The following is a 27,312-nucleotide window of genomic DNA, read 5'->3' on the forward strand; positions in this document are numbered from 1 at the left end:
CTCATTCCCATCATCTTCCCTACTGACTCTAAGGACTCAGCCTCTCCGTCAGGCTCATGTTCCTATCTGTGGCCCTATGCCTGGTGTGCCTTGTATACTGCTGACAGACTGAGATAATCTTCCCAAATGGTCTGCCTTCATTTCACTACAACCCTCCAAAAGCTAAGAGAGAAAGCCAGAGTTTCCATGACATTCCAGATCACTTAGAGCTGGCCTCTGCCAGTCTGCCCTACCTCATCCTATCCTGTACCATGCCTCTCTTTGCTCTCATGTTCAAGCCATACAAAAATGTGTGTGCTTCTTAGAGATACATGCTCATTGTATTTGCCTGGACTTCCTTTCCACTCTCTTAGTGTCTGATAGACTCCTACTCTTAGCTCAAGACCCACTTCAAAAGTTCTGTTTTCTAAGCCACGTGTGATGATACGTGCATATAATGTAATCCCAGTACTCTAGAGGTTAAGGCAGGAGCATCATGAGATCCAGGCTAATCTTGGCTACATAGTTTTCCTGTCTCAAATAACTATACACAGGCCAGGTCTGTAATCTCCCCTTAGCTTCAGGAGATGGAGGCAGAAGTTAAAGTTCAAGATGGAGGCTACAGAGTTCAAACCAACCTAGGCAATTTACTGAGGCCTGTGTGAAAAGTTTAAAAGGTGAGGGAGGTATGGGTGTTATATATAGTGTTCGATATTAAAATCTCCAGAAAGTAGTCGGCTCTGAGCTGTCGTCCTAGCACCTGGCATAGTGCCCAACTCATAGTAAAATATTTCTAAATTTCTATTTAGAGACAAAGTCTAATGTAATGTACTGTAGGCTGGGTTTGAGCTTACTATGTAGACAAGGCTGGCCTTGAACTGGTCATCCTGTCTCAGCCTCTCTAGTGCTGGGATTATAGACATGAGCTACTATGCCTAGCTTCCCTAAAATGTTTTTGAATGAAAATAGGAAGTTGGTGAGTCTTTTCAAATATATGTTTATTAACTATAATAATGTCTAAGGATAAACAATACCCTACTTATATTCTGCTTCCTTTTTTTTTTTGATGAACTACATCCCCAACCCTACCCCATCTATTAGATTTCTTTGTGTATTTTTAAATTTTTTTTTAAAGATTTATTTATTATAAGTACACTGTAGCTGTCTTCAGACATTCCAGAAGAGGGCGCCAGATCTCGTTACGGATGGTTGTGAGCCACCATGTGGTTGCTGGGATTTGAACTCTGGACCTTCGGAAGAGCAGTCGGGTGCTCTTACCCACTGAGCCATCTCACCAGCCCTTAAATTTTTATGTATAGGGGTATTTTGCCTGCATTCTTATCCATGTATAGTATGTGTGCAGTGTTCGTGGGAGCTGGAAAAAGGATGTCAGAGCCTCTGAAACTGGAGTTACAGATAGTCCTGGGCCACAGCATGCATGCTGGGCATTGAACCTGAATTGTCTGCAAGAGTGGCCAGTGTTCTGAAGCACAAAGCCATTTCTCTAGCCCATAGCTCATGTTTTGAGAGACAAATGTAGTCTATCTGTAAACTTAAGATGGTTCTGGAAACTTCTGGAAATGTGTGAGCGTATCAGATAATGCATTGTTTGCTCACCGTCTTAGACAGTGCATGATGCTAACTGGACCTTATGCCATCCAAGCCAGCTCAGGTAGCACAGTTATCATACAATGTTTCTTTCCTCACTAGAGAACAGTCCTTTTCTACCTTCCAATACTGGATCAAGTGCTCTATGGAAATGATTTATTTTTATCTTTATTTTTATTTTCTTTGTAAAAGAGAGAGAGAGAGAGAGAGAGAGAGAGAGAGAGAGTACATGAGTACCTGGGCCCATGGGTGCTAGAAGATAGTGTCAGATGTCAGATTCCCTAGAGCTGGAGTTACCAGTGGTTGTGAGCCACCTGCTCCTCTACAAAAACAGTAGGTGCTCTTAAGAGCCATCTCTTCGGTATCATGGAAATGGCTTTTCTCCCTCCCATGTTTCTTTTCATTTTTCTCCTTTTTTGTGTTTCAAACACACAGAAAAGTTCTTAGAATTATAAATTATAAATAGCCGGGCGTGGTGACGCACGCCTTTAATCCCAGCACTCGGGAGGCAGAGGCAGGCGGATATCTGAGTTCGAGGCCAGCCTGGTCTACAAAGTGAGTTCCAGGACAGCCAGGGCTACACAGAGAAACCCTGTCTCGAAAAACAAAATAAAAAATAAAAAATAAAAAAATGATAAATAACCACACACTCACTGAATAATACATCAGTTTATATTTTTACTTTATCACATATCTATACATCTTTCAGAGCCATTCATAAATCCATCCTTTTCTTTGGTGATTTCAATACAAGTTATAAATACCAATATACCCCCAAACCCGTCAACATCTGTATCACAAACCCCAGTTCAGCATCTACTTAGGGGTTATTTTCTTCTGCCTGATGCAGTGTCTCATGTACTCAAGTAGCCCTAGCTGGCCAAAAACCTTGCTGTATAGGTAAGGATGAACTTGAACTATTACTGCTCCGCCTGCTTCCACCACCCAGATGATGGAATTATTGGTGTGTGTCACCACAACTAGCTCTCCAGATCTGTTTACAGTTCTTTTAGGCACCATTTATTTACAGTAAACTGTACAACCTGGAGTGACCAGCTCTTACATCTTGACCTTATGGTGCTGTCACACCAGCCCCCTTTTGCTAGTTACACAGCGCCAGACCCCCTCCTATTGCCCTTGTGTATTCACCAGCGGCTTTTTTGGGGGGGGGGGGTCCAGACAGTGGTTCCCAAAGACAGCAACCTCTCACTGTACTTGATTCGCAGGTGCTGTTCCCTTCTCTGCTGGTTCCCTTCTAGTTTACATGAACCTGGAAAAAGTCTGGAATGGACCCCGGGACCGCTTTTCTCACCTGCAGAACTTTGCCAATGTCTGTGTGGCTGCTGCTGTGAGCCAGACCCTCTCCTTTCCCTTTGACACTGTGAAGAGAAAGATGCAGGTGCGGAGCCTTGGGGAGGGGCGGGGGAGGGAGTGGAGTGGGAGGCAGATTACCTTAAAGCATTTGCAGTTCAGTAACCACAAAGAACATTTTGATTCCACATACCCACCTCCTCATCCTGCCCTTACAGCCCCACCACTGAAGACAATTTTCTACAGAGCTCAGGATTGCTTATGCAAATACTATGCAAACCTCTTCTGCTAACCTCCGGGCTACTAGCTTAAGCCAATGCCTAGACCTCTTTTTTAATGTATCCATCTTCTAGAAAGCTTCCAGACAAGTCTCCCTTTTCTTTCCTGGCCCCTGGTTACATCACTTATGGTTCTTCTTCCTACGACACCAGAAAAGGAGGACGCCGCAGAATGTAACCTGTTAACTTGCCTTCTTGATGCCACCACAGGGAAGACATAGTACTCTTTTTTGTCACTGTGCCTTTTCTGATGGTCGGGGACTAAAATAAACCAAGAACCATTCAACAAGAGGCCTGAGAAAGAAACTGCATTTCAAAAGGGTGCAACTGGCCATGCACTGCCCTAACAATTGCTAGGGAAACATGTTCACTATAGAGCACACAGGCAAAACGGAAAGAAAGAGGCTGCAAACTGAAGAATTACCTTAGCCTACATTCTTATCACCAAAACCAATCTGATCAGTCGATGATATAACAAGAGGGCGTTACAGCCACATGTGGGTAATCAGAATCCAAGCAAGATCGACTGTTTTGCCATCTTCCCCTAATCCTGCTCACTCGGTTGGCTTGCCTACCTCCTTGGCCTCTCTGCTATGACTGACACGTTCCTGAAGCTCTGCAGAAATGAATTTGAGGTCATTTGCATGCCACTTGGAATGAGTAGTCCCACTTGTTGGTTTCTCCACATGACTCTGACTTGTTTCTCTAGTTTCTCAATGCCACTCCTCACTTCCTGTTTCCCTGGTCAGTGCCAAAAAACGTGAAGGGACTTGACTTCCCAATGCTATCTTCAGACATGATGATACTCCACTCTGCCACTCCGATCCACAAAACAGCTCATCTGTCTGGGTTTCTTCTCTTCTCCTGCCCTTGTCCAGATGAACCATTGCCACACTGGTATGACTATAGTGCAAAACACAATGAACATAACTTCTGATTTAAAAAATAATGCAAATATTAAAACATGGTTTAAAGGGTTGATTTCACATTATGTTTGCTTGGTCACAATAAAACAAAGTAATGTACATGTGGTTGTAGAAATTTTAGGCAATACAGCAAAGTAGGGAAAAAAGGAAAATAGCTTAATACTTCTAATAGTTACTAGTTTTTTTCTGTGTATGTTCACATACACACACACATATATACTGGCATTATTTTTTAGAAATTGTGTTTGGACTACAAATAAAAGTTGGTAGCTTACTGTTTTTACTTATCCCATAGCAGATACAGCTCCAGGCCATTAACTGCTTAGTTATCAAGTGCTATTTTGCCCTATGAACATCTTAGAAATAGTTAAAATTTCTCAGTTTCTAAGTAATGGGGCTATTTCTAATTCTTAAGTATAACAACACTGTAATGAAATCTCTTGTGTTTTTCACATTATATTCCTAGAAATTTTCTTACAGGCCACAAGACCTGAAGGAGTCTAAAGCATTCTAAATTTTAGGTATTGAGGATTGAGCCCAAGGACATGTGTGAGTTAGACTAGGATTCTACTACCACTGAGCTACACCCCCTGCCACTGCATATTTTTCTGTGTGCCAAGATCTCCTTAAACTACCAGGACTGGCCTTGATCTTCCCACATAATCCAGGAAAGGCTTCAAACTGAAGAGCTTCCCGCCTCAGTCTCTAGGGAGCTGGGATTTTCAGCATGAGCTACCGTGCCCAGCTCACGTCCTCTCTGTTGCTCATGTGGTTTTTGTTTGTTTTGACATTTGTTTATTTATTTATAGATTGTATTTGTATCAGTGCTGTCTGCATATACCCCTGTATGACAGAAGAGGGCATCAGACTCTTATAGATAGTTGTAAGCCATCTCTCCACCTCCTTGTTTCTTTGTTTTAAAGATACGGTTTCTCTGTGTAGCCCCTGGCTGTCCTAGAACTCACTCTGTAGACCAGGCTGATCTCAAACTCAGAGATCTTCCTGCTTCTGTCTCCCAAGGGTTGGGATTAAAGGCATGCGCCACCATGCTGACTCAATGAAATTTATAAGAGGCAGAGGTGGGTGGATTTCCATGATTTTGAGAATAGCCTGGTCTACAGAGTGAGTTTTAGGACATCCAGGGGCTACACAGAGAAACCCTGTCTCAAAAACAAAACAAAACAAAAACAAACAAACAACAACAACAAAAAAAACGGAGAGCTGCCAGGGACATCCCCAGCACTTTCTTGCCTCTTTTGAGTCTGTCCTAGCTTAGGTAAAGTTTGGTGAGCTCTGGATCTACCTAAAATCGAACCTTGAGGCCTGGGGGTGGGGCTAGTCATCAGAGAGGGTTTCAGGCTAAGTTCAGTGATATCTAGATGTGAAGCTGAGAGATTTTGGTCTTCTCCATACATCTTCAGCTTTACTTTCTTTTTCCAGTTGCTAAAACAATGGCTTTCTCTAGGAGACTTTAGCCACCACTACATTCTGCACTAGAATATCCACCTTACCATAACAATCTGCCACCAACCAGGGTAAGAAACACTGAGAGGGAGAATTTGAGTGCAGTCCTAATCATTTTCCCTTTGTGTGGGAACCTTCTAGCTAATGTATATATACTGTGTCAAGAAGCTGCAGTCAAGGCTGCGTATGGTATCACTTGCCTATCATCTCAGTGGCAGAGGCAAGAAGGTCACAACTTCAAGGTCACCATCATCTACATAGCCAGTTTGAGATTAGCCTCAAGAAAACAAAAACAGAGAAAACAGTTTTCAAATAAATGCAAAGTCATAGTGGTTGTTTTTAAAAACACAAAATAATTGTACTGTAAAATAGGATTAGCATCTAATTATGACTAACATCATAAATGTCATCTGAAGATATAGTGAGCCAACTAATATGACGCAGCCAAAATTTTATTCTTCATGGGTTAATAAATATAACAATTTGTCCATAATATATATTTTAAAAATTAACACCCAGGACAGAACCACAGGCTTTCAAATGCAAACATGGCATTACCTTCTCTGTCCACTGGGTGTCACTGCAGTAAACACATAGTCTCTGGGCCATGGAAAGCTATGAACCAGCAACTTAGTGAGTTACTAACCTCACAGGCCCAGCTCAGAATCGCTTTCAGTTAGGAAGATAAGGGGGCAGAAGCAACAGGAAACGCCTAAAGTTTTTTTTTTTTTCCTGTAAAGCACACAATGCAATATTCATCAAGAAGAGAGAGCCATAAGAGCCACCCGCTTCCACTGGATCAGGCAGGTTTCTGCACTTCATTTGTCACAAGGGCATCAAGCTGCTGTGACCTGAACACAGTTAATGGTAACATTTGCATTCCATTGGTGTTCTCCATGGCACTGCCCAACATGAAGCAAATCAACAGCAGGTGTCTGGTGGATAGCCAACTGAACAGGGAGCTTTTCCCAGCACCCACAGTGGCTGACGCCTTTGTCTGAGTGCCTGTCTTCATGGGCTTTTATCCAGACATTCGGACATACAATCTGTCTGTCTAATACCACGGCAGGTTGGAACTCTTCTGAACATTAATGACAATAATCAGAAGTCTTGTTTAGCCACCTGAGCCCTTCCTTCACCAGGCTTACATTCATTTTATCCTGCTTTGCTTTTGCTTGCTTGGCCCTGCTAGAGGATGGAGAGGTAAATAATTTATGCATGCGCATGTTTTGAGAGAATGTTTCTCGGGGAGAAGGTCAGTTGTATGTGGAATGAAATGTCTCTACCTTGTGTGCTTTCACGGACCCTAATGCCACCCTGCCTGAAATCTTTTTCCACGTGTCTGTACATTTTAACTCCAGCTCCTCTGGATACAGCCTGGCCCTTCTATCTGCAACTCCACCTGACTAAGACCCTGGGACAGAAGATGCTAGCAGCACTAAGTGTATTGAAGAAACAATAGGCTGGGCATAGTGGCATAACCTTTAGGGAGGGAGAAGCAGGTGGGTTTTTGTGAGTTTGAAGGTAACCTTGTCTACATAGCAAGTTCAAAGCCAGCCAGACCTACACAGTGAGCTACTGTCTCAAAAGGGGTGGAGAGGGTGAAGAAAAGGAAAGGATTAAATAAAAGAAAGTATAATATGGAAGAAATGTTGACAACAAATATTTTATGTGATTAATCTATAAGCCCTATTAAGAACCAAAGAATTATAGGAAAAAAAAACTATAATAGTTCCATAGACAGGTGTATGTGAAAGAGAAGGAGAGGCAGGCTGGGAACACTTTGCTGGGAGTCTGGCAGGCCTTATGAAAGAACCCTCCTTCCACTCTGTTGCTCCTATTAGCTATCTCCATTTCACCAAATACAAACCCATGTGCCGCCCTGTTGATTTATACCCCAGTGGACTTTGCCCCCACCACAACTCACAGGGTAAGCAGGATTAGGCCAAGTCAGCATTTGAACTGAAAGTGCATAAAATGAAGGACAAAGGTGGTATCCAAGTGGCACAGCTCAGTGAGCAGAACACACATGGTCAAGTGAATAAACAGAGGCCCCAGCCTGCTCAAATAGCCTCCACTCGGACCACCTTGAGCAAGCTTTGCTGATACACAGTCACTTCATTAACCCACTCAGGGCTTCTAATGCTCCATCCTATGTCTTCACCCCCACCTCCCTCCTCAGTCCTGAGCTCATGGTTCTCACAGTCTGCTGATTTGGACCACTGAGTAGCACATCTTCATGATCACTTCCAACCCACTGTCTATCAAAGTTACCCATGTTCCCCTAAAACTGTCTTTCTAGACTTTTCCCTTTCTGGGCCATCATTGTCCCAGATACCCAAGCTAAGCATCCAGAAGTTAGGTTTGGCTCTGCCGTCCCTTCATCCAACCAACCCAAAGTTCATTTGTTTCTGCATTCATAAATCTCCTACATGGGTCCTTTTTTTTTTTTTTTTTATTGCCCTGACTCCCAATCAAAGTCCTTATCAGCTCATACTGCAGCACATACTGTTCTCTATGAGCAATTCTAAACGTGACTATTAGTACTGAGTAGGAAGATATAGTAGGCACCGGGCCAAGTGGATGTTCATTATGTCATCCAATCCTTACAACAATTCACAAAGTGAGCACTGTTGTTACTATACCTACTTTATTGCACATGTCTGTGTGTGTGTGTGTGTGTGTGTGTGTGTGTGTGTGTGTGTGACAGTGCACATATACGGGAGTCAGTGATCTCTGTCCGCCACGCAGGGCAGTTCTGGAGCTTAAACTCAGATCATCAAGTCTTGACAGCAAACACTTTTACCTGTTGAGCCATCTTGCCTATTGAGATGAGAAAACTGAGGCACTGTAAATTACAAGTCCATCTTTGAGCAACGGAACTGGGACAAAGGCTATGCATGCAGGTTTGCCTCCAGGATCAGAACTCACTTCAGTCCATGGGTTTCTTGGAGAACAAATGTTCTTTTGCCCTGTCACTGTGGCTCCTTCTCTATCACCTTTAGAGAATAAAGGCCGGCCCATTAGCTTGGCATGTTTCCCTCACCGACTTCACTGTTCGTGCTGTATAGAAGCCCTTTGTATAGGGAGCTGCAGAATCAAATGTCTGTAAGAATTCAGAAACAGCATGGACAGGAGAGCTAGGGAGACCACTCAGCCCCAAACAATAAGCCTTTAAATGCATTCTAAGCCCTCGTGCCTTTTGAAAGCTTTCTGGAGAACTAAACTCTGTGCTCACAGAATGTGATTAGCATTTAAATATGCGTAGCAGAAAAGAGTGAAGTGAGCTGGTGGAGGCTGCAGCTAAGCTGCAAGAGTCTCCTCTCAGGAGACTTGGTTGCCATTTAGAAATGCAAGCCCAGTTTTCAAGGGAGCCCCTAAATTTACATCCAGATTGTGATGTGAAATCTTTCTATTTTTTTTTTTTTTTTAAGGCTGCAAATAAAAAGTACTGACTGGGCAAAGCACAACATGCCTTCTTTTGGCCTCTGTTCAATTGAAGCATCCAGTTGCAATAGTGAAGAAGTTCCCCTCCCCCAAGCCCTGAAGACCAAATGTATTTTATATTCTGGTCAACAGGCCTTTGTTCCTGCAGCTACCTCTCTCTGCCTAAGCATCACTTCTGTCTCTGTAAAGGTTCAACTGAACTTACCTTGGTAGTAGTATCTGTTGCTTTTGTTTGCTGGCTTTTCCCACCCATAAGGCATGCACTTTCAGATAATGCATAAAGGCAGCTATTTAAGCCTTTGAGAACCACAATGCAGGCACTCTAGCCCACTGGAGAGGGAGTCCTGGGGAAGAAGAAACTAAATTAACTATAGGGTACCTTCTCTGAAAAGGTGGATGCTGTTTTTCACTGACTCCCTCTTCTACTCCCATGTCTATGGACACAGTCGTTGTATTCCCAAAAGTTGTGGGTGAGTAACTCCTTTTAAAGGGTGCTGTTAGCCTCTCCGTGGGTCCTCTCACTCTGACAATTTTCTTCCATAGCATTTTTTCCTCTTTTACCCTTTTTTATCTCAACAGCATTGCTCTGCTGTCCCTTCCCTGCCAAAACTACCTCCTGACAGCAGCTATCTTATTTTCCCAAGCAGAAATAGTCTCCTCAGTGTCAGGGTCTTCATTTGCTTAGTTTTGAGCATCCCTACTCTGGAACGCTGAAAACCAAAATACTCTAAAGTCAGACACTTGGAGCATCCACATGATGGAAGATTCCACAACTGATCTCAAGTAAAGGACTGCAAACAAATATAGACAGGCTGAAAAGACTGTAGATGGGGTGGGGGAGATGGTTATTACATATCCACAAGGGCTTCAGTTTGTATTTCTCAAACCTGTATAAAGCTAGGCATGACAGTAGTGTACATCTAAAATTCTAGCACTCCTATTTTGAGATAGGGGACAGAATTAAAAGAATCCACAGAAACTCATGGCCCAGATGGCCTCACCTGCACAGCTGTAAACAGAGATGCTATGTATCTAATAAGATAGAAGTGAGGACCATATCTGAGATTGTCCTCTAACCTCCACACATAAGCCCCAGCACACATGTACCAGCACACAGACACACACACCATATACACATGCATATGTATATATGATAATAAAAATAAAAATTTAATAAGACAGCATAAAGTTACCTTCATGCTTTGTAAAATAAAATATATATGAAACATAAGTGAATTCCATGCTTTAAACTTTGCTCCCACTCAAAGATCTCTCTTTATGTGTAAGTATTCCAAAATTAAGAAATATTCAAAATTTGAGGTACTTCTTATCCCAATCATTTTAGATAAAGGATACTCAACCTAGAAAGCTCTTTTTAAAAAAGATTTATTATTATCTATAAGTACACTGTTGCTGCCTTTAGACAGACCAGAAGAGGGCGTCAGATCTCATAATGGGTGGTTGTGAGCCACCATGTGATTGCTGGGATTTGAACTCAGGACCTTCGGAAGAGCAGTCAGTGCTCTTAACTGCTGAGCCATCTCTCCAACCCTCTTAAAAAAAAAAAAAAAAAAAAAGAGAGCCGGGCGTGGTGGCGCACGCCTTTAATCCCAGCACTTGGGAGGCAGAGGCAGGCAGATTTCTGAGTTCAAGGCCAGCCTGGTCTACAAAGTGAGTTCCAGGACAGCCAAGGCTATACAGAAAAACCCTGTCTCGAAAAACCAAAAAAAAAAAAAAAAAAAAAAGAAAGATTTATTTATTTATTTTATGTATGTGAGTACACCATTGCTCTCTTCAGACACATCAGAAGAGGGCATCAAATCCCATTACAAATGGCTGTGAGCCACCATCTGGTTGCTGTGACTTGAACTCAGGAGCTCTGGAAGTGCTCTTAACTGCTGAGTCATCTCTCCATCCCGTAGAAAACTCTTTTATGCATGTCACAGGATCCCTTATATTATAAATGTGTTTCTTTTCTCTAAATTGCAAGCTCTTGGCCCATGGGAAGTATATGTTATATTTTTGTGTATCCCTAAAACATATAGTCTCACATAACAGGCACTTGATACTTGTTTTAAAGTGAATAATGTTGAAAGCAAGTTTAGGAGCCCTCCCTGTGAGTACAGAGTTGAATCATGCCACTGAGTGAACCCTGAGTCTGTGCTCTTGTGTCTATACAAGTTGAAGATAAGAACACCCAAGCCTGCCCTCTTCCCAGCACGCTGCCCTAAAGAAACTTCTTCTTGTTTCCTAGTACAACTTTTGTGTGCTGTTCTAAGAATGCACTGTCTCCTACCATAACAATCCTGTCCTGTGCCACCCATTGCCAGCAGCTGTTAACTGGCAAGATTGGCAAATGTGCTAAAAGGACAAGGTAGAACTAGGCACAATGTCAAAAGGTTATAATTCCAACATCCGGGAGGCTGAGACAGAAGGATCAAACTTTTCAGACCTGCCTGGACTACAGAGCAAGTTCAAAGCTAGTCTGGGCAATTTAGTGGGGCTGTGTTTGAGGCAAACAAGAAAAGAGGAGAGGGAAAGAAAAACCTCCACACTGTTTCCATTTGTACTCTCTGCATTCCAACCTCTCATCACTAGGCATGGGTCTGGAGGCACCTGACAAATCACACCACCATCCAGTTCATAGTCCTTCGGGGACTGCTTTCAGGAAATAGAGGAATGTACATGACTCTGCTGTTCGTTACTGAAGCTTTTGTCAGAGCTAGACGCATGAAGATGTGTGCAAGAAGATAATGGCGGGAAAAGCCTGCCTTGGATTAAGGAATTGTAACCATACCACCCTTTGTTGGTCAGATAATATAGATAAGGCAGATTCTTAACTCCTCTAATCTTCTTTATCAACCTCCAAAATAGGTGCTATTAGGATTCTTATTTCTTATGGGTGGGAAAATGAGGCACAGAAAGGGAAAGCTACTTGCACAGAAGTCACACAGCTAGTATATGTTAAAGTCGGCTCCCTCCTTCCTCCGGGCTTTCCTTTATCCACCAGGAAGTACAGGGCTCCTTCCTAGATGCTAGGTAATTAGTTAACTTAGCCTTTTGTTCCTTTGCCTCTGCTGAGATGGCGGAAGCTGGACCTTGAGAACTGGCAGCTCAATATTTCAGCGTGTGAACTGTTGAGAAAAATAACAATGTGCAAAGGCTCAGAAGCCTTCATCCATTCAAGCTGCATCCATTCAAGTAAGTTAGGTGGCTTCTGAGCAATACAAGTGCATTTCTCATAGTTCTGGAAGCTGGGACGTTCAAGGTCAAGGCAAATTTGATATCTGGGGAATGCTCACTTTCTATTCCTAGATGGCATTTTTTTTTTCCTGAGACAGGGTTTCTCTGTATAGCCCTGGCTGTCCTGGAACTCACTCTGTAGACCAAGCTGGCCTCGAACTCTGAGATTTGCCTGCCTCTAGATGGCACATTCTCATTGTATCCTTCCGTCGTAGAAGCAGGGCAGCTCCTGACATGTCTATTTGGACACTAATCCTATTCCTGAGGGCTCTGGCCTCGTGATCTTATTATCTTCCAAAGGCTCCACCTCCTGAAACATTACATGGGGTCAGGATTTCAACACAGAAAGTGGAAGGAAACACAAATGTTTGGACTTTAGTAAGCCTGGTTTTGGCCAGAAGCTGTTTACCTCAAATTAAAGCAGGAAAAAAATAAAAATCTTAAGAAAACTATAGTATCCCAGAGCTTGGAAGCAGCCTGTCATTGGAAGCTCCATTGGCAGCTTTAACAAGCTCTACTGTAAGAAGAAACAGCACAAGCACAGACCATTCCTCGGCCATGATCCTTTGGTCAGCTACAGACTTATCTGGCTGATCAGAGGCCTGGAAAGAAAGTCCTTAGTGCCCTGGAAGGAACAACACCAAGACTCCAGGAAAGGTAAGGAAATTGTTGTCCCAGCCACTAGTAGAAGATGCTAACCAACTTTAATGGTTCTGCCTACTTTAGCCTCTCCTGGTTGGCACAGCATCTATACTTAGTGAGAAAAAGGATGGTTTCCTAAGTGACCACTCACCTGTCTGGATGTACAGTGTTGAGTGCTGAGCTCTCAGAGAGGTGAGGGAGACTGACTCTTGCCTTTGTTGCAGTCTCACTGATGTCTGGCCCCTTTGAGAACTCACTTCTGCTCAAGTCAGTGGCATTGCCTTAGCAGTTAGAAGTAAAGGATGCTTTGTGAGGGCACGTTAATGTCTGGACATCCATTAGGCAAGATAGGGGTTTGGGGGGCAGTTTTGTTATTAAAGTGAAGGGAAAGAAAAACTGCCCCCACCTTTGTTCTCTTAGAAAGTGTACAGGAAACAAGACTGTCCCTAGAATGTAGGCATGGAAGGGATAGGGAGGTAGCTTCCCAGTTCCAGTGAACTGAGCACAGCTCACTGCCCTTTTCTCCTGACCTAAGCTGCCTTGTTCCTTTGACACAATAAAAACCTTGGAATCCAAATAGCCACCTGGTGCTAAGCTCTGTCTAAACACCAAGAGCAGGTAAGATAAGACCTCCCACCTCTGTCCCCAAAAAGAGCAAGTGAAGCTAAGGGAGAGGGAAGAAAGGTCTCAGAAAACATCTACTGTCAGCGAGAAAGGTCAGCAGCTATCTGGGAAGCCTTTGCTATCTGAAGGCTATGGACACTGCCATTGACTAAGTGCACTGCACCCTTGCAGCAGTTGGAGATGAAGCACCAATTTTCATAAACTTTCCCCCATATAGTTGTCAGTTACTTAAGCTCATGGCTGTGTCCCCATGTGCAGATGAGCTCACAGGGGTGATGACATGGGCATTGAATATGGCAGGGCCCTTAAATCCTGCCAGTGGATTGAGGCCACAGGCCCTCTCTACGCCTCATCTCCCGCATCTATGCAGCGTGAAGCAGAGAAACACGCCTTCATGTACCTGTGCAAAAGATTGAATTAGGTTATTGAACATAGGCACATTGCAAAGGCTGCTCTCATTGTTCTTGGAGCACCTCTTCAGAATCTATGCATAGATAGCACAGGAGGCCTGATTAGAACTCTATAAAGCCAACCCAGGTGCATTTCTGTTTCCTGAACTTACTATCAATACACAAATGAGCCAGGATAACAAAACCTTAGTAACCCCTCCATCTTGATAGCTAATGATAAATAGTGATGGCAGATGAGGTCATTGTTCTTTTGTTGGGTTACTTTAATAAGCATTTATTAGGCAGACCCAGCAGTGCAAGCCTGGAGTGGCTGAGGCAGGAGGCAGGAGGCAGGAAGATGGTGAATTCAAGGCCTGCCTTGACAACAGAGTAAGCTCAGCCTGGGTAATTTAATGAATCTCAGTCTCAAATTTTAAAACATTTTCTTAGACTGTGGGTTTGTGTGTGTGTGTGTGTGTGAGAGAGAGAGAGAGAGAGAGAGAGAGAGAGAGAGAGAGAGAGAGAGAGAATTCATGTGGTGGTCCAAGGACAACCCAGAGGTGTCAGTTCTCTCCTTCCACCACATAGGCTCTAGGCTGTCACCTGTCACCCTTGGCTGCATGTGCCCTTACTGGCTTGGCTACCTCACCAGGCCAAATTTTTAAAATAAAACAAAAAGGATCAGAGATACAGTTCAGTTGAAAAGTACTTGCCTGACATGAACATGGCCCTGAGTTCCATCCCCAGCACAGACATTTACTGAGAGGCTAGGAAGCACCAGTCCTGCATATACCTGTATGTCCTCAGCCTCCTGGAAACTGTCATCTTCTGAATTTGTATTCTTCATGTGTATTCTCCCTCCCAGTCAAGAATCTTCCTCACCGTCAGAGTTTGCTCTTAGAAAATTTAGCCATGGCTGCTGCTGTGTGGGTCTTCTCTGGTTCAAACCCCTGGGGCTCTGCACTCTGTAGTGTAGTCTACCTACACTTCCTCACAAGCTGTTCACCTGCATCTCAGTTGCTTTCTCCTGGAGACTCGGCTGTGCTCCAGGCTTCCCCACTGATCTTCCCTGACCCACTAGTAGTGGAATGCTGGCCGCATGGGTTCCTCCACACCCCAACCGAGACTATATATACTTTGTCTTGCTATCTTAAAACTCTTACAATGAAACATGCTCTTTTCATGAGGTAATACATGCACACAAAATCCAAAAGGTGGCATAAACAGACACTGAAAACCAAGTGTCCTCACCCTTTGTGCCCTCCCCACCCAGTTCTCTCCCAGAGACAGCACTAAGGTTACCACTTTCTTATGTATATCTTTCCATAGATGGCTTATGCAAAAGTCTCCATAAATGTGCAGGTGTGTTCTTTCTGGTTTTACATGGGTAGCAATATACGTGCATATTCTTCTACAACTTTCTTTTTCACTAAACATTTGTCTTGCAGGTGACACCCTATCCACCAGATGGAGCAGCCACATATTTTAATTATGACATAATATTCTCTAGCATTGGTGTCTTTATTTCCTACTGGTGAACATTCAGACTTCTCTCCACTCTTTTGCTCTTATACTACCACTGCAGGAACAAAGATCCTTGCAATATGTATTGTTCCATATATATGCAGATATAACTGCAGAATAAATTCCTTGAAGTAGTAGTAATTTTTGACCAAAATAGTATATGATAGGCTGGATATAGTCATTTGGTGGAGTCCTTGTTTGACATCCATGAAGCTCTAGGTTCCACTCCTAGCACCTAATAAAGTGGATGAGGTGGTAAATGTCTGTAATCCCAGCAGTCAGGAAGTAGAAGCAGAAGAATCAGAAGTTCAAGGACACCCTCAACCACACAGTGAGTTCAAAGTCAGCTTGGATTTCATGTGACCCTATCATAAAAAACATGGACATATATATATATATATATATATATATATATATATATATATATTCATATATATATATGTCATTTTGTAAATATTGTTTAACTATATCAGAAAGAATATTTAGTGAGTGCTACCTCTTCTGGAAGGCCTGAGAAGTTTAGCAGAGAAACATTCAAATGTTTGGCTTTGAAGTGTTTGTCCATCACTTTCATGTAAGTTTGTGCCTCCTTTTTCTGTACACTTTTGGGGAAAGACCCATGTCAAGACAGATGTGGTCAGTGGCCCTGTGGTATCTGCAGTCACAGTAGGATAGAGGCTAGGAAGAGAACACAAGGAAGAAATAATTATAGACAAGAGATCACATTCTTATCAAGTGCCATGAAGAACATGGTGACTGAAAAAAGTGTTTCATAAGCTTAGTCTGGGTATCTGCTATTTCTTCTGAGTGTTATGAGAACTTGGCAAGACAGAGGAGACAGCAGAGTTCAAGTCCTAGAGGTAGGAAGGTACATGGAGTTGGAGCAGCTGCAAGGATTGCATAAGCTGGAAAGGGTCTTCAGGGTCATTTCATTTCAGTCTCCTTAGTAGACATGTGAGGAAACTAAGGTCTGAAGAAGTCAGTGACTTACTCAAGGTTACACCAAAAGTGGCAGAGCCAGGCTTAGTTCTCCTGATTTCTTCTAGGTGATGTTACACTGCAAGATCCAGTGTGGTCCTCCTGAGGGCTGAGGATCTAAAGCTAGTGGCTACATTTTATTAGCCTAGAGAGTTGCCTGGCTTTGTGTAGAAAAAGCCTTATTATGTTCAGGCCGTTTTGATTAGCCATCTACTATGTCCTGTTTCTCTTTGCTAGTAAGATACAGTTTAAGAACAGAGCAATCTAGCATTCCAGTCTAGCAGGTTGGTTTAGTCTTCAGCATACTTGTCTCTCCTCCAAGTTTAGATAATTATAATAATGACCTTAATGATGGCAGTTACTTATTTAGTGCTTGCTCTATATCAAGTACAGTTCTAAGCACTTGGCATGTACTAAATTATTTAATATGAACAGCAATCCTATAAGGCACATGTTATTATTACTCCATTTTCCAGAAGGGGGAACTCAGACAGATGAAGGCATTTGTTGAAGGTCACAGGTGTGTTATTACAAGCTGTCTAGCTCCAGAGCCTGAAGCATGACATGAAAGTAGCAAGCCCTGTGGAGAGGTACAGTAAGGATGTAGATGAGGGAATGGATGGGACAGGAAAGCTGAGAGAAATCAAGAACTGGGCTATTTATTCAAACACAAAAGAGGACTTGCTTTGTATATTACAAGGTCCTGGATTCAATCCCCAGCACCAAAGACAAAACGTACCAAAGAATCAACATGTGACCACATCTCAAGGACAAAGGCATCTTACAGTCCTATTCATCACAGTCCCTCAGATTATTAATGCCTCTGGTCACTTGCCTGCTCCTTTACATCTAGGCTACCAGCATCCTATTGGCTTCATGTTCCTTGTTCCCATGTTCGTTCTCCTTCCCTCTCCCTCCTCCTCTCCTTGTTCCTTCTTTCCTCTCTCTCCCTGCTGATGTGAGTTTTTCAGTATCGATGCACATCACAAGTCTGCACATGTGTGTGAAGGTCAGAGGTCAACATTGGGTGTTGATGCCATTGTTTTTTAGAGAGGATCTCTCAGTGAAACCTTGCACTAGGCAGATAGGCTAAGATGTCTGGCCACTGAGCAGTCGCTGCTTCACCAGCACTAGAATGAGCACTCATCATCAAGCCCATCCTTTTACCTGGATGATGAGAATGGAAACCAGGCATTCTTGCACAACAGGCATCTGACTGACTGTACTCTATCTCCAGCCCCTGTTTGTTCTTTTCTTTGAGTCAGGGTCTCACATATTCCAGGCTGTCCTGGAACTTGATAATAGCCTAGGATGACCTTGAAGTTTTGATACTGCTGCCTTCACCTTCCCAGAACTAGAACTACTGACATGTATCAGCATACCAGTTGGTGAGGTGCTGGACATGGAACCCAGGGCTTTGTTAGAGTGCTAACAATCACTCATCCTTGTGGCTTTTATTGCTCCCATTCTGAAAATCCATACCACTGGTCCCTCAGCTTATCCTCATGCCCACAAACTCCCTGTGATTCCTAAATTGCTGAAGATGGATGCATGGAAGGGCAGCTGGGGGCCACAGAAAGTTCACGGCCTTCAGTCTGTACTGCTCCTCAGTCTGCAGAGCTAGTCTTTAGAGCATCCTTTGCATATCCTTCATAATAGAGTTTTCAAATTTTACCAAACTCCTCACTGCATGCATACCCATTACCCCCACCCAAGGTGGATAACCTGGCTGGCTTTTTCCTGGGGAAAACAGAGTGATAAACAGTCTCAACCTTTGGCTTCTTTGCATGATATCCCTCCTTGTTGGTGGTGTCCTGGGTGTCACACTTCAAGTTCCTCTTGGGCACATTCCTCCTTAACAAATGAATAAATTCAAGACTTACCCATGTGAAAAACCATTTCTTCCTCCAATCCTAACTTTGCCTTTCAGGACTTTGCCCACTCTTATTCCCAGCTCAACACAGTCAAAGTAGTTTGTTTTGATGCAGAGTTCTAGGAGTGTGAACAGATATATAAATTTGTGTGACTGCCACCACACTCAGGACATAGAACCGTTCCACCAATCCCCAGATTCTCATGTGCCATCCCTTTGCAGTCAGGGCCTCCAGGACTACCAGCACAATGGTAACACTGTGTGCTATCCATTCCTGGAGTTTTATCTTCTGAGAATAGCTCCCTCAGTGTAGTGACTCTAGAGTTCACTCATGCTGTTGTATTCAGCAGTAGCTTATTATTTCTAATTTTTAAAGACTTATGTTTAAATCTCTATTTAATTCTATGCATCTGTGTATGTCTGTGTGTGGATATGTACACAAGTGTGGGCACCTACCGAGATCAGAAGAGAGGTATTGGATTCCCTGGAGCTGGAGTTACAGGCAGTTGTGAGCTATCTGTTGTATCTATCTGTTGCGAGTTGTAGGTGCTGGGAATTGAATTTAGTCCTCTGCAAGAGCAGCAAGTACTCTTAGCCGCTGAGCAATCTCTCCAGCCCTGGTTTGTTCTTTCTTTCTTTTTTTATAGATTTTTAATTTTTTTTTTAATTATGTGTATGTGGAGAGTGGGTACATGCACCTGTGTGTGTGTGTGGGGGGGGGCTGCCTCAGTCTCATAAGTACTGAGATTAAAGAGACAAGAAAGTTACTTTCAGGAATTGAGCATTTTGATGATGACAGTTTCCTCGGGTCGTACTGGGTGGTTACGAACTACCTGGATGACTGAAGGAAAGGTGGCTGCAAGGATAAGAGTGAGGAATCCTGAGGATGAGGGCCAGACTGACATTGGCATAGACTGTCCTTTTTGCATTCTCTTATTTGAAATATATATACACAAGTATCTTTGTTATATCTACCTCCCATTCACTTCCTCCAATTTCCCTTGGTCCATCCCCACAGCATATCTCCCCTCTCCAATTTAATCTTTTCCCCCCTTTCCTTCTCCCCCCACACTTTAAAGTTTCCTAAGATAATAGTGAGGCTGGGCTAAACTGAACCACCAGGTGTCAGTCTCCAGTAAATGTAGAAGGGTGGCCAGAATGTCCATAGACGACCACAGGACAAGGACTGTGGAGCAGCCTGAGGTTCAGATGAGCACTTTTGGCTTACTGTGAAGCAGACAGGAATTGGCAGCCAGAAGAATGCTCCAATCACCTGGTTCTCAACCCTGTGACATTCGTGGTGTGGGAAAATCATTCCCTCCTTGGTGGTTTCCCAGAATACGAGAAAAGGGCATGAGAAAAGATTAACACCTGGGACTGGAAAGATGGCTCAGTGGTTAAGAGCACTGACTGCTCTTCCTGGGTCCAGAAGACCCAGGTTCAATTCTCCATAACCACATGGTGGCTCACAAGCATCTATAACTTAAGTTCTAAGCGGATCTGATGCTCTCACAGACATATATGAAGGCAAATCTTCCACATTAAAAATATTAAAATGAACAAGTCTCAAACAAAGGTTAAAGGCATAGGACTATGTATCAGGCCCATTGGGCATAGGCTAGGTTGGACTATAAGTATGAAATTGAGTCTACCTAAAATGCCTACTTTCTTTTAAGCAAAATACACCACAAATATGTGAATGAGGCACTATGGTTCTATAGCAAATGAATATGCATTCTAAATTAGTAGCTCACACCTGTAATCTCAGCATTCAAGAGACTGAAACAGAAGTATGGTGAAGTTCCAGCCAATCTGAGCTACATAAGCAAAGACCCTATCTCCCAAAACATTCATTCTAAGACTGTGGAGGAAGATGAACTCTGAAGTTAAGACTTTTTGCCACCATCTTGGCACAGAGCATCCACAGTCCAGGCCTGAGACCCTGTTTTCTTTGTGTAAGGACATTTACTTCCCAGTTCTGAAGTCACTTTCCTGTACCTTCTATTTCCTGCCAGGCTCAAAGTCCTTATCTTCCCCACTATGGAGGAGTAGATGTCCACTTCTCAGGAGCAGCTGACTGCTTCCGGCAGATCATGAAAACCCAAGGGGTACTGGGGCTCTGGAACGGACTGACGGCTAACTTACTAAAGGTGAGAAGGGTGGCCAGTCTCCAGCTTCTCTGCCTCTTCCAGTTCTTTCCCTTCCTTATTTTCTCAGTACAATTTGCATAAAAATGCCTCAATTAGCACTGATAGCCTCTGTGCACCAACCCTGCTGAATGCAAGGGTTTAGAATCTGATACCACATCCTAGAAGAGCTGGAGCATTTAGTATCAACTGGAGGTTTCCTACACCTGGACACATGGACCACTCCCTAAGGAGAATACAGCCCCCATCTAAAATTGTCTGCAGAACTATGAGTATGATACATGAATATGTCATATACCCATAGACTTCTGTAACCAGAATTAAGAACAAGAATGCGTCTGGAGAGATGGCTCAGTGGTTAAGAGCATTGACTGCTCTTCCAGAGGTCCTGAGTTCAATTCCCAGTCAACCACACGGTGGCTCACAACCATCTGTAATGGGATCTGATACCCTCTTCTGATGTGTCTGAAGACAGTGACAGTGTACTCATATACATAAAATAAATGCTTTCCTTAAAAACAGAACAAGAACTCTGGACTAGCCTTGTACTAGCTCATATGTAAATATCCAGTCAAGACCAATATATAGTGATGGGCAATGGCCGATCATCTACATGGATAGTAATGCTCACGCAGGGCATACCCTTCAGGGATTCTGAAGTCTTTCATCCCCTTCCACAGTGGACCAGTTTTCCTTTTCCCATATTCTTTGATTCCAAAAGGAGTTAGCATGCAACACTGCCTCCCAGCTATCATCTTAACTCCTGGTGTAACTCCATTGCAGAAGTCCCTTTTCGTAAGAGTTTAACATATTGAGTTCAGTTGAGGGCAGCTTCCCTGTTCTGTTAATTAAACTTTGAGACATTGAAACTGGCTAATGGAAAAAAAATAAAAATCAATGAAAAAAAATTAAAATTTAAAATTTTAATTTCAAAAATTGTTTAACATGTAGGCTGCAGAAGTAGCTCAGGGATTGTGTTTGCTGTTCTTCCAGACCACCTGAGTTTAGTTCCCAGTACCCATGTTGAAAGACTCACAAACACACAAAACTCCATCTCCTAGGAGTCCAATACCCTCTTCTGGTCCTCACCCTCGCACAGACACACAGATGAATAAATAAAAGTATATCTTTCCTTTTGAAGAATTTAACACAATTTTCATTTTCTGTTTTAACAGGTAGTTCCATATTTTGGAGTTATGTTTAGCATGTTTGAGTTCTGTAAGAGAATTTTTCTTTATCAAAATGGTTACACCCTGTCCCCACTGACCTATAAACTGACCCCAGGAGTGGACCAAAGTTTGAAGCCTCAGGAATTACGGGAGTTAAAGAAGTTCTTCAAACCCAGAAAACTGCACTCGAAAACACCACCTCGGTAAAGCTGACTGGAACTACACTGGTAGAAGTGCAGCAATCACAGATGAATATGGTGACCTCTTAACTGTGCACATCAGGAGGAGGGAGAGGAAATGGGAGCACGGGACCGTACATCACCTCAGAACCCCAAACTTTCCCTGTGAATAGCTGTGCTTTGAGAAGCTTCTCTGACACTGCCCCATCACAATGACATCCCAGCAGACTGTAAGAAAGCCTAGAGGTAATCAAACATGCAGTATCCTCTCTGAGGAGAAGCACTGTGCAAAGAAACATAGTCACAACACTTCAAAGCATCCTGTAGCTGAGGTGGCAGAACAGAGAAAGACCATGGCCAAGCCCAGTCACAGGAGTCCCGGTGGAGTAGGGCCGCATTTCACTGTCTTTGACCTGTGACTTCCCCACACAGACTAATTGAACTGGTACCATTGCTGGCTTCTGAGAGCACAAACCACCACGGAGGTTAGGACTTAGCCAAACTTCCCAACGAAAACCTTTTTGTTCTTTCACATGATCTTGTTACAAAGTCCAGGCTGCCATCAGAGTCATGATGCTCCCTCCAGCCTAGACTTCCAGCTGGCTGGGATTCCAAGTGCATTCTGCCACACTAGAACCCTTAGAATACTCATTCTTTCTTGAAAACCCAAGCATCCCCAGCTTTTGTTTCAAGAAGGCACTTTTCTCCAGGATTTCTACCTCCAACCCATCACCCCCACCCAAGTCCTGGCTGTCCTGGAGATCTCTGTGTAGATCAGGCTGCCTGCCTTTGCCTCCCAAGAGCTGGAATGGAAGGCATGCACCTACCACCGTCTGGCAGCCATGGCTTCTTAATGATACACTGAGATCCCTCACTAAAGCCATGTACAGTTTCCGTGGCTTTAATTATCTGCCTTTTTAACTTGCTCTGTAAGCCTGCCCTGAAAATAAATTATTTCATCATTTTCCTTTATTCTCACAAGATGTCCTAGTTGCCTAGAAAATATCAGAGAGAAGATATGACACACATACTCCCCCAAAATGTCATGAAATTAAAATCCTTTAGGCTAATCACCCATTATACGGTTTTGGGTTTGGTTTTAGGGTTTTTTTTTTATGTAATAAAACAGGATTCTGTGTAAAATTTATATAACTTTTCAGATAGTACCAATCTATGCATTTTTAAAACACATTAATATCTAACTAGGTGGGATGATGCCCAGCTGCAATCACAACCCTTGGGAGGCTAAGGCAGGAGGATCATGACTCCAAGTTCAAGTTCTTCTTCATCATAGTGAATCTTGAAACAATAAGTAAAGAAATAAATGTATTTCTGACATGAATTTACATATATTTTTGTTTCCTTCCCTCTACCACATACATGAAGGTTTTCTGAATGTTAAAAGTATTCTTTTTTCAAACTTCTTTTCTAAAAGAAAAAAAAAATGGGGCTGTAGAGTTTGCTCAGCAGCCAAGAGCATTTATTGCTCTGCAGTGGAATGGGGTTCATTTGCCACCACCTGCATGGTAGCTTATACTCCAGTCCTGGGGAATCTAATACTCTTTCCTGCACTCCATAGGCACCAGGAAACACATGGTACATATACACACATGTAGACAAAACACACACACACAAAGTAATTCAATAAATCTATTTTTTCTTTAATTTTATTTAAGGAAAACAGTGTCATTTATTCCTAATCATAGTTATAAAACTATGGTTAAATTCTCAGACTTTTATCTGGTTTAAATATGCAAAATAATTTTTCCAACTCCTGTGACAGACTTTTTTTTTTTTTTTTTTTTTGGTTTTTCGAGACAGGGTTTCTCTGTGTAGTCGTGGCTGTCCTGGAACTCACTCTGTAGCCCAGGCTGGCCTCGAACTCAGAAATCCGCCTGCCTCTGCCTCCCAAGTGCTGGGATTAAAGGCGTGCGCCACCACGCCCGGCCTGTGACAGACTTTTATTTTGGGGGTGGGGGGTTTCGGGACAGGGTTTCTCTGTATAGCCCTGGCTGTCCTGGAACTTACTTTGTAGATCAGGCTGGCCTCGAACTCAGAAATCCACCTGCCTCTGCCTCCTGAGTGCTGGGATTAAAGGCATGTGCCACCACCGCCCGGCTGACGACTGTTTTATATGGAATGAAATTGACACACAATTGTAGCCTAATCTGTTAATGTTTAGGGGGGAGGCAAATCCTGAATTCAGCCAGTACTCCATGTTTGTCAATTATTATTTCCTTTTAAGCAACAAAACAAAACTTCAGAAAGCACTGAATACTGTAAACACATTTTCTAGCAAAAGTTAAAATCTAGCCTCAGATTATATACATATTAGTATTTCTTCTATGAATTCTTCCACAAATATAAAATAGGTGCTACATGGCACAGAGGTGTTTTCTGAGCTTCGGGTTGTTTTAGAGTTATTTTTAATTGTGTGTATGTGGGGATGAGGGCATGTGTATGTGAATGCAGGTGCCTGTGGAAGTCGGAAGCATCAGACCCCTTAGGATCTGGAGTTTCCGATGGATATAAACTGCTTGCCATGGTTGCTGGGGACCAGACTCTTCTAGATCCGTGTGTGCTCTTCCTAATTAAGCCATCCCTCCAGTCTCACTGAGTTGTGATTTTTTTTTAATGAATCAAAAATATGGCTCATTTTCCTGTCATTTCAGAATGACTCCTTAAAATTCTAGGTTTGTTCCTAAAATGAACTGAGCACTGTTTTTATTTCCTTAGCGATGTAGCAAGATGCTCTGCCTTCCTAACTTCTAGCTACCAGCACACTCCATACACGACTAAGAACTTCAGAAGTATAAAGAAGTATGGCATGCTATCCATCCAGGAGTAAGTTAAGGGACAAAGCGTACCTATGAATGATCAGAATTACAAAGCAGACACAAAGAGTGACAGAGTACTATCTCCTACTGACAAGACTGTCATGGGGCTCAGTCTATGAGTGCTGAATAAGTGAGCGTTTTAGCTCAGCACAGGAGATAGGCTAGTCATGAGTAGGGACTCTGAGTCTTGAATTAAGGTGTAGGATTTTTTTGTTTGTTTTGGTTTTTTTTCTCCCCTTCTCCCTCCAGGCCCATTCCCTCCGGCCCAACAATTTATTTATTTATTATATGTAAGTACACTGTAGCTGTTTTCAGACACATCAATAAGAGGGCATCAAATCTCATTACAGATGGTTGTGAGCCACCATGTGGTTGCTGGGATTTTAACTCAGGACTTCTGGAAGAGCAGTCGGTGCTCTTAACCACTGAGCCATCTCTCCAGCTCTTTCATTTTTGTTAACAGTGTTTCCTAGAATGCCATTCACTTTGTAACCCAGACCCTGAAATCCTCCTGCCTGTCTCCCAGGTGCCAGAATCACAGGTGTGTTGATCTGTGCCTAGCTTTGAACTAAGTTATTTTTGTGGACTTACATTTGATGGTCGTTTTATTTTCTTCTTTTGTGGGAGTTGTTTTCTGACAGGTTTTCACTCTGTAGTCCATTCTGGCAGGGCTGAAACTGTATTCCAGAGTGGCCTCAAACCCAACGCAATCTTTCTGCCATTGCTGGAATTACAGGTATCAAGACATATGGCCTGCTAGGTTTTGGTACTTTAAGGTAGGGACCTCATTGTACAGCCAAGGCTGGCTTTGAACTCTTGGTCCCCCTTCCCTTAGATTCCAAAGTACCAAAATTAGAGGTATGCCCCTCCATGCCTATCTCTGAACTGAGTTTTGAAGGAAGGACTGTAGTATTTGAATGAGAAATGTCTCCTATTGCATGCATAAACTTGAATACTTGGTTGCTGCTGTTAGTGTTGTTTAGATGTTACAGAACTGTTAGGAGCACCCTTGTTGGAGGATGTGCACCACTGAGGGCGGAGTTTTGAAGTGTATAGGCTCACCCCACTTCCCCTCTGCTGTCTGCATGTGGTTGAAGATGTTACCTCTCTGCTTCCTGATCCACCTGCCATGCTTTCTCTGACATTGTGCCTCCCCCAACCCTTTGGAATGATAAGCCAAAATAAACTCTCTTCTATACACTGCTTTTGGTCATGGTGTTTATCACAGAAATAGAAAAGTAATTAATACAAGGGCATAGGCAGTATCATAGAGATGGATACAGGCAAAGAGTGCTTGAAACAGAGATAGAAGACTGGCTTTGTGCATTTATTCAACAACTGCTCGGCACTATCCATGCAGTGACATAAAAAGGCAAATGTGACCACTGTCCTGAAGATCCCATCCTAGTGAGCACAGAGGTCAATAAACAACTATTTTTTAAAAGGGTAGTTTTGTGTTGTAATGTTAGCAGGAAAATCATCAGAGTGCATTGATTAAAGGATTATGTGGGAGAGAGGTAAAATCTTTCCATCGGGGAGCCAGGGAAGGCCATTATGAGAGGTGACATTGGAGATAAGGCCTAAATGATGAGAATGAGCCAACCACAGAAAGCAGCAGAAAGAACATCTCCAGCAGTGGAAAAAACCAAGTGCAACTGTGAACCTCCGTTGAGGAAATGCCTCCATGAGATCAAGCTGTAAGGCATTTTCTCAATTAGTGATCAAGGGGGGAGTGCCCAGCCCATTGGGGTGGTGCCATCCCTGGGCTAGTGGTCTTGGGTTCTATAAGAAAGCAGGCTGAGCAAGCCAGGGGAAGCAACCCAGTAAAGAACATCCCTCCATGGCCTCTGCATCAGCTCCTGCCTCTAGGATCCTGCCCTGTGTGAGTTCTTGTCCTGACTTCCTTCAATAGTGATATGGAAGTTTAAGCCAAATAAGCCCCTTCCTCCCCAGCTTGCTTTTTGGTCATGGTGATTCATCACAGCAGTAAAAACCCTAAGACATCGCCCTTCTAAATGATTGGAGTATAAATTCTAGGACCCATATTAGTTGGCTCACAACTGCCAGTAACTCGAGCTCTAGAGGGATCAGACACTTCTAGCTTCCAATAGCATCTGCACTCACATGTACATACTCACAATCCTCCCACATAAACACACTTTAAAAAATAACAAGAGCCAGGCGTGGTGGTGAATGCCTTTAATTCCAGCACTTGGGAGGCAGAGGAAGGCGAATTTCTGAGTTCGAGGCCAGCCTGGTCTACAGAGTTCCAGGACAGCCAGGGCTACACAGAGAAACCCTGTCTCGAAAAACAAAACAAGTATCGAAAGATGGCCTAGTCGGCCATCACTGGAAAGAGAGGCCCATTGGACTTGCAAACTTTATATGCCCCAATATAGGGGAATGCCAGGGCCAAAAGAATGGGAATGGGTGGGTAGGGAAGTGGGGGGCGGTATGGGGGACTCTTGGGATAGCATTGGAAATGTAATTGAGGAAAATATGTAATAAAAAATATTAAAAATAAAAATAAAAAAAAACAAAAAAAAGAAAAACAAAACAAAACAAAACAAAACAAACCCACAAGAATAGGTGATGGAGAGATTTCTCAGTGGTTAAGAGCACTGGCTGATCTTCCACAGGACATAGGTTCAATTCTCAGCATCCACATGGTGGTTCAAAATTGTAACTCTATCC

At 43.0% G+C, this 27,312-nt stretch overlaps 1 protein-coding gene and 1 non-coding gene across 2 annotated transcripts in view; both read left to right on the forward strand.

Annotated features, from left to right (window-relative positions):
• Nucleotides 1-22,745, forward strand: part of Slc25a43 (solute carrier family 25 member 43) — a 34,088-nt gene extending 11,343 nt beyond the window's left edge. The window contains exons 3-5 of the mRNA XM_021153710.2: nucleotides 2,814-2,986; nucleotides 20,302-20,436; nucleotides 21,609-22,745. Coding sequence (XP_021009369.1) covers nucleotides 2,814-2,986; nucleotides 20,302-20,436; nucleotides 21,609-21,809 — 509 coding nt within the window. The 3' untranslated portion in view covers nucleotides 21,810-22,745. The remainder of the gene's footprint in view (nucleotides 1-2,813; nucleotides 2,987-20,301; nucleotides 20,437-21,608) is intronic.
• Nucleotides 21,235-21,336, forward strand: LOC115030161 (small nucleolar RNA SNORA36 family). The gene has a single exon (XR_003835784.1). It is a non-coding gene; the product is annotated as a small nucleolar RNA SNORA36 family (small nucleolar RNA).
• Nucleotides 22,746-27,312: the final 4,567 nt, after the last annotated feature.

Source organism: Mus caroli, unplaced genomic scaffold (assembly GCF_978045245.1).
Source record: "Mus caroli unplaced genomic scaffold, Mus_caroli_1 scaffold_5, whole genome shotgun sequence".
Classification (NCBI taxonomy): Eukaryota; Metazoa; Chordata; class Mammalia; order Rodentia; family Muridae; genus Mus; species Mus caroli.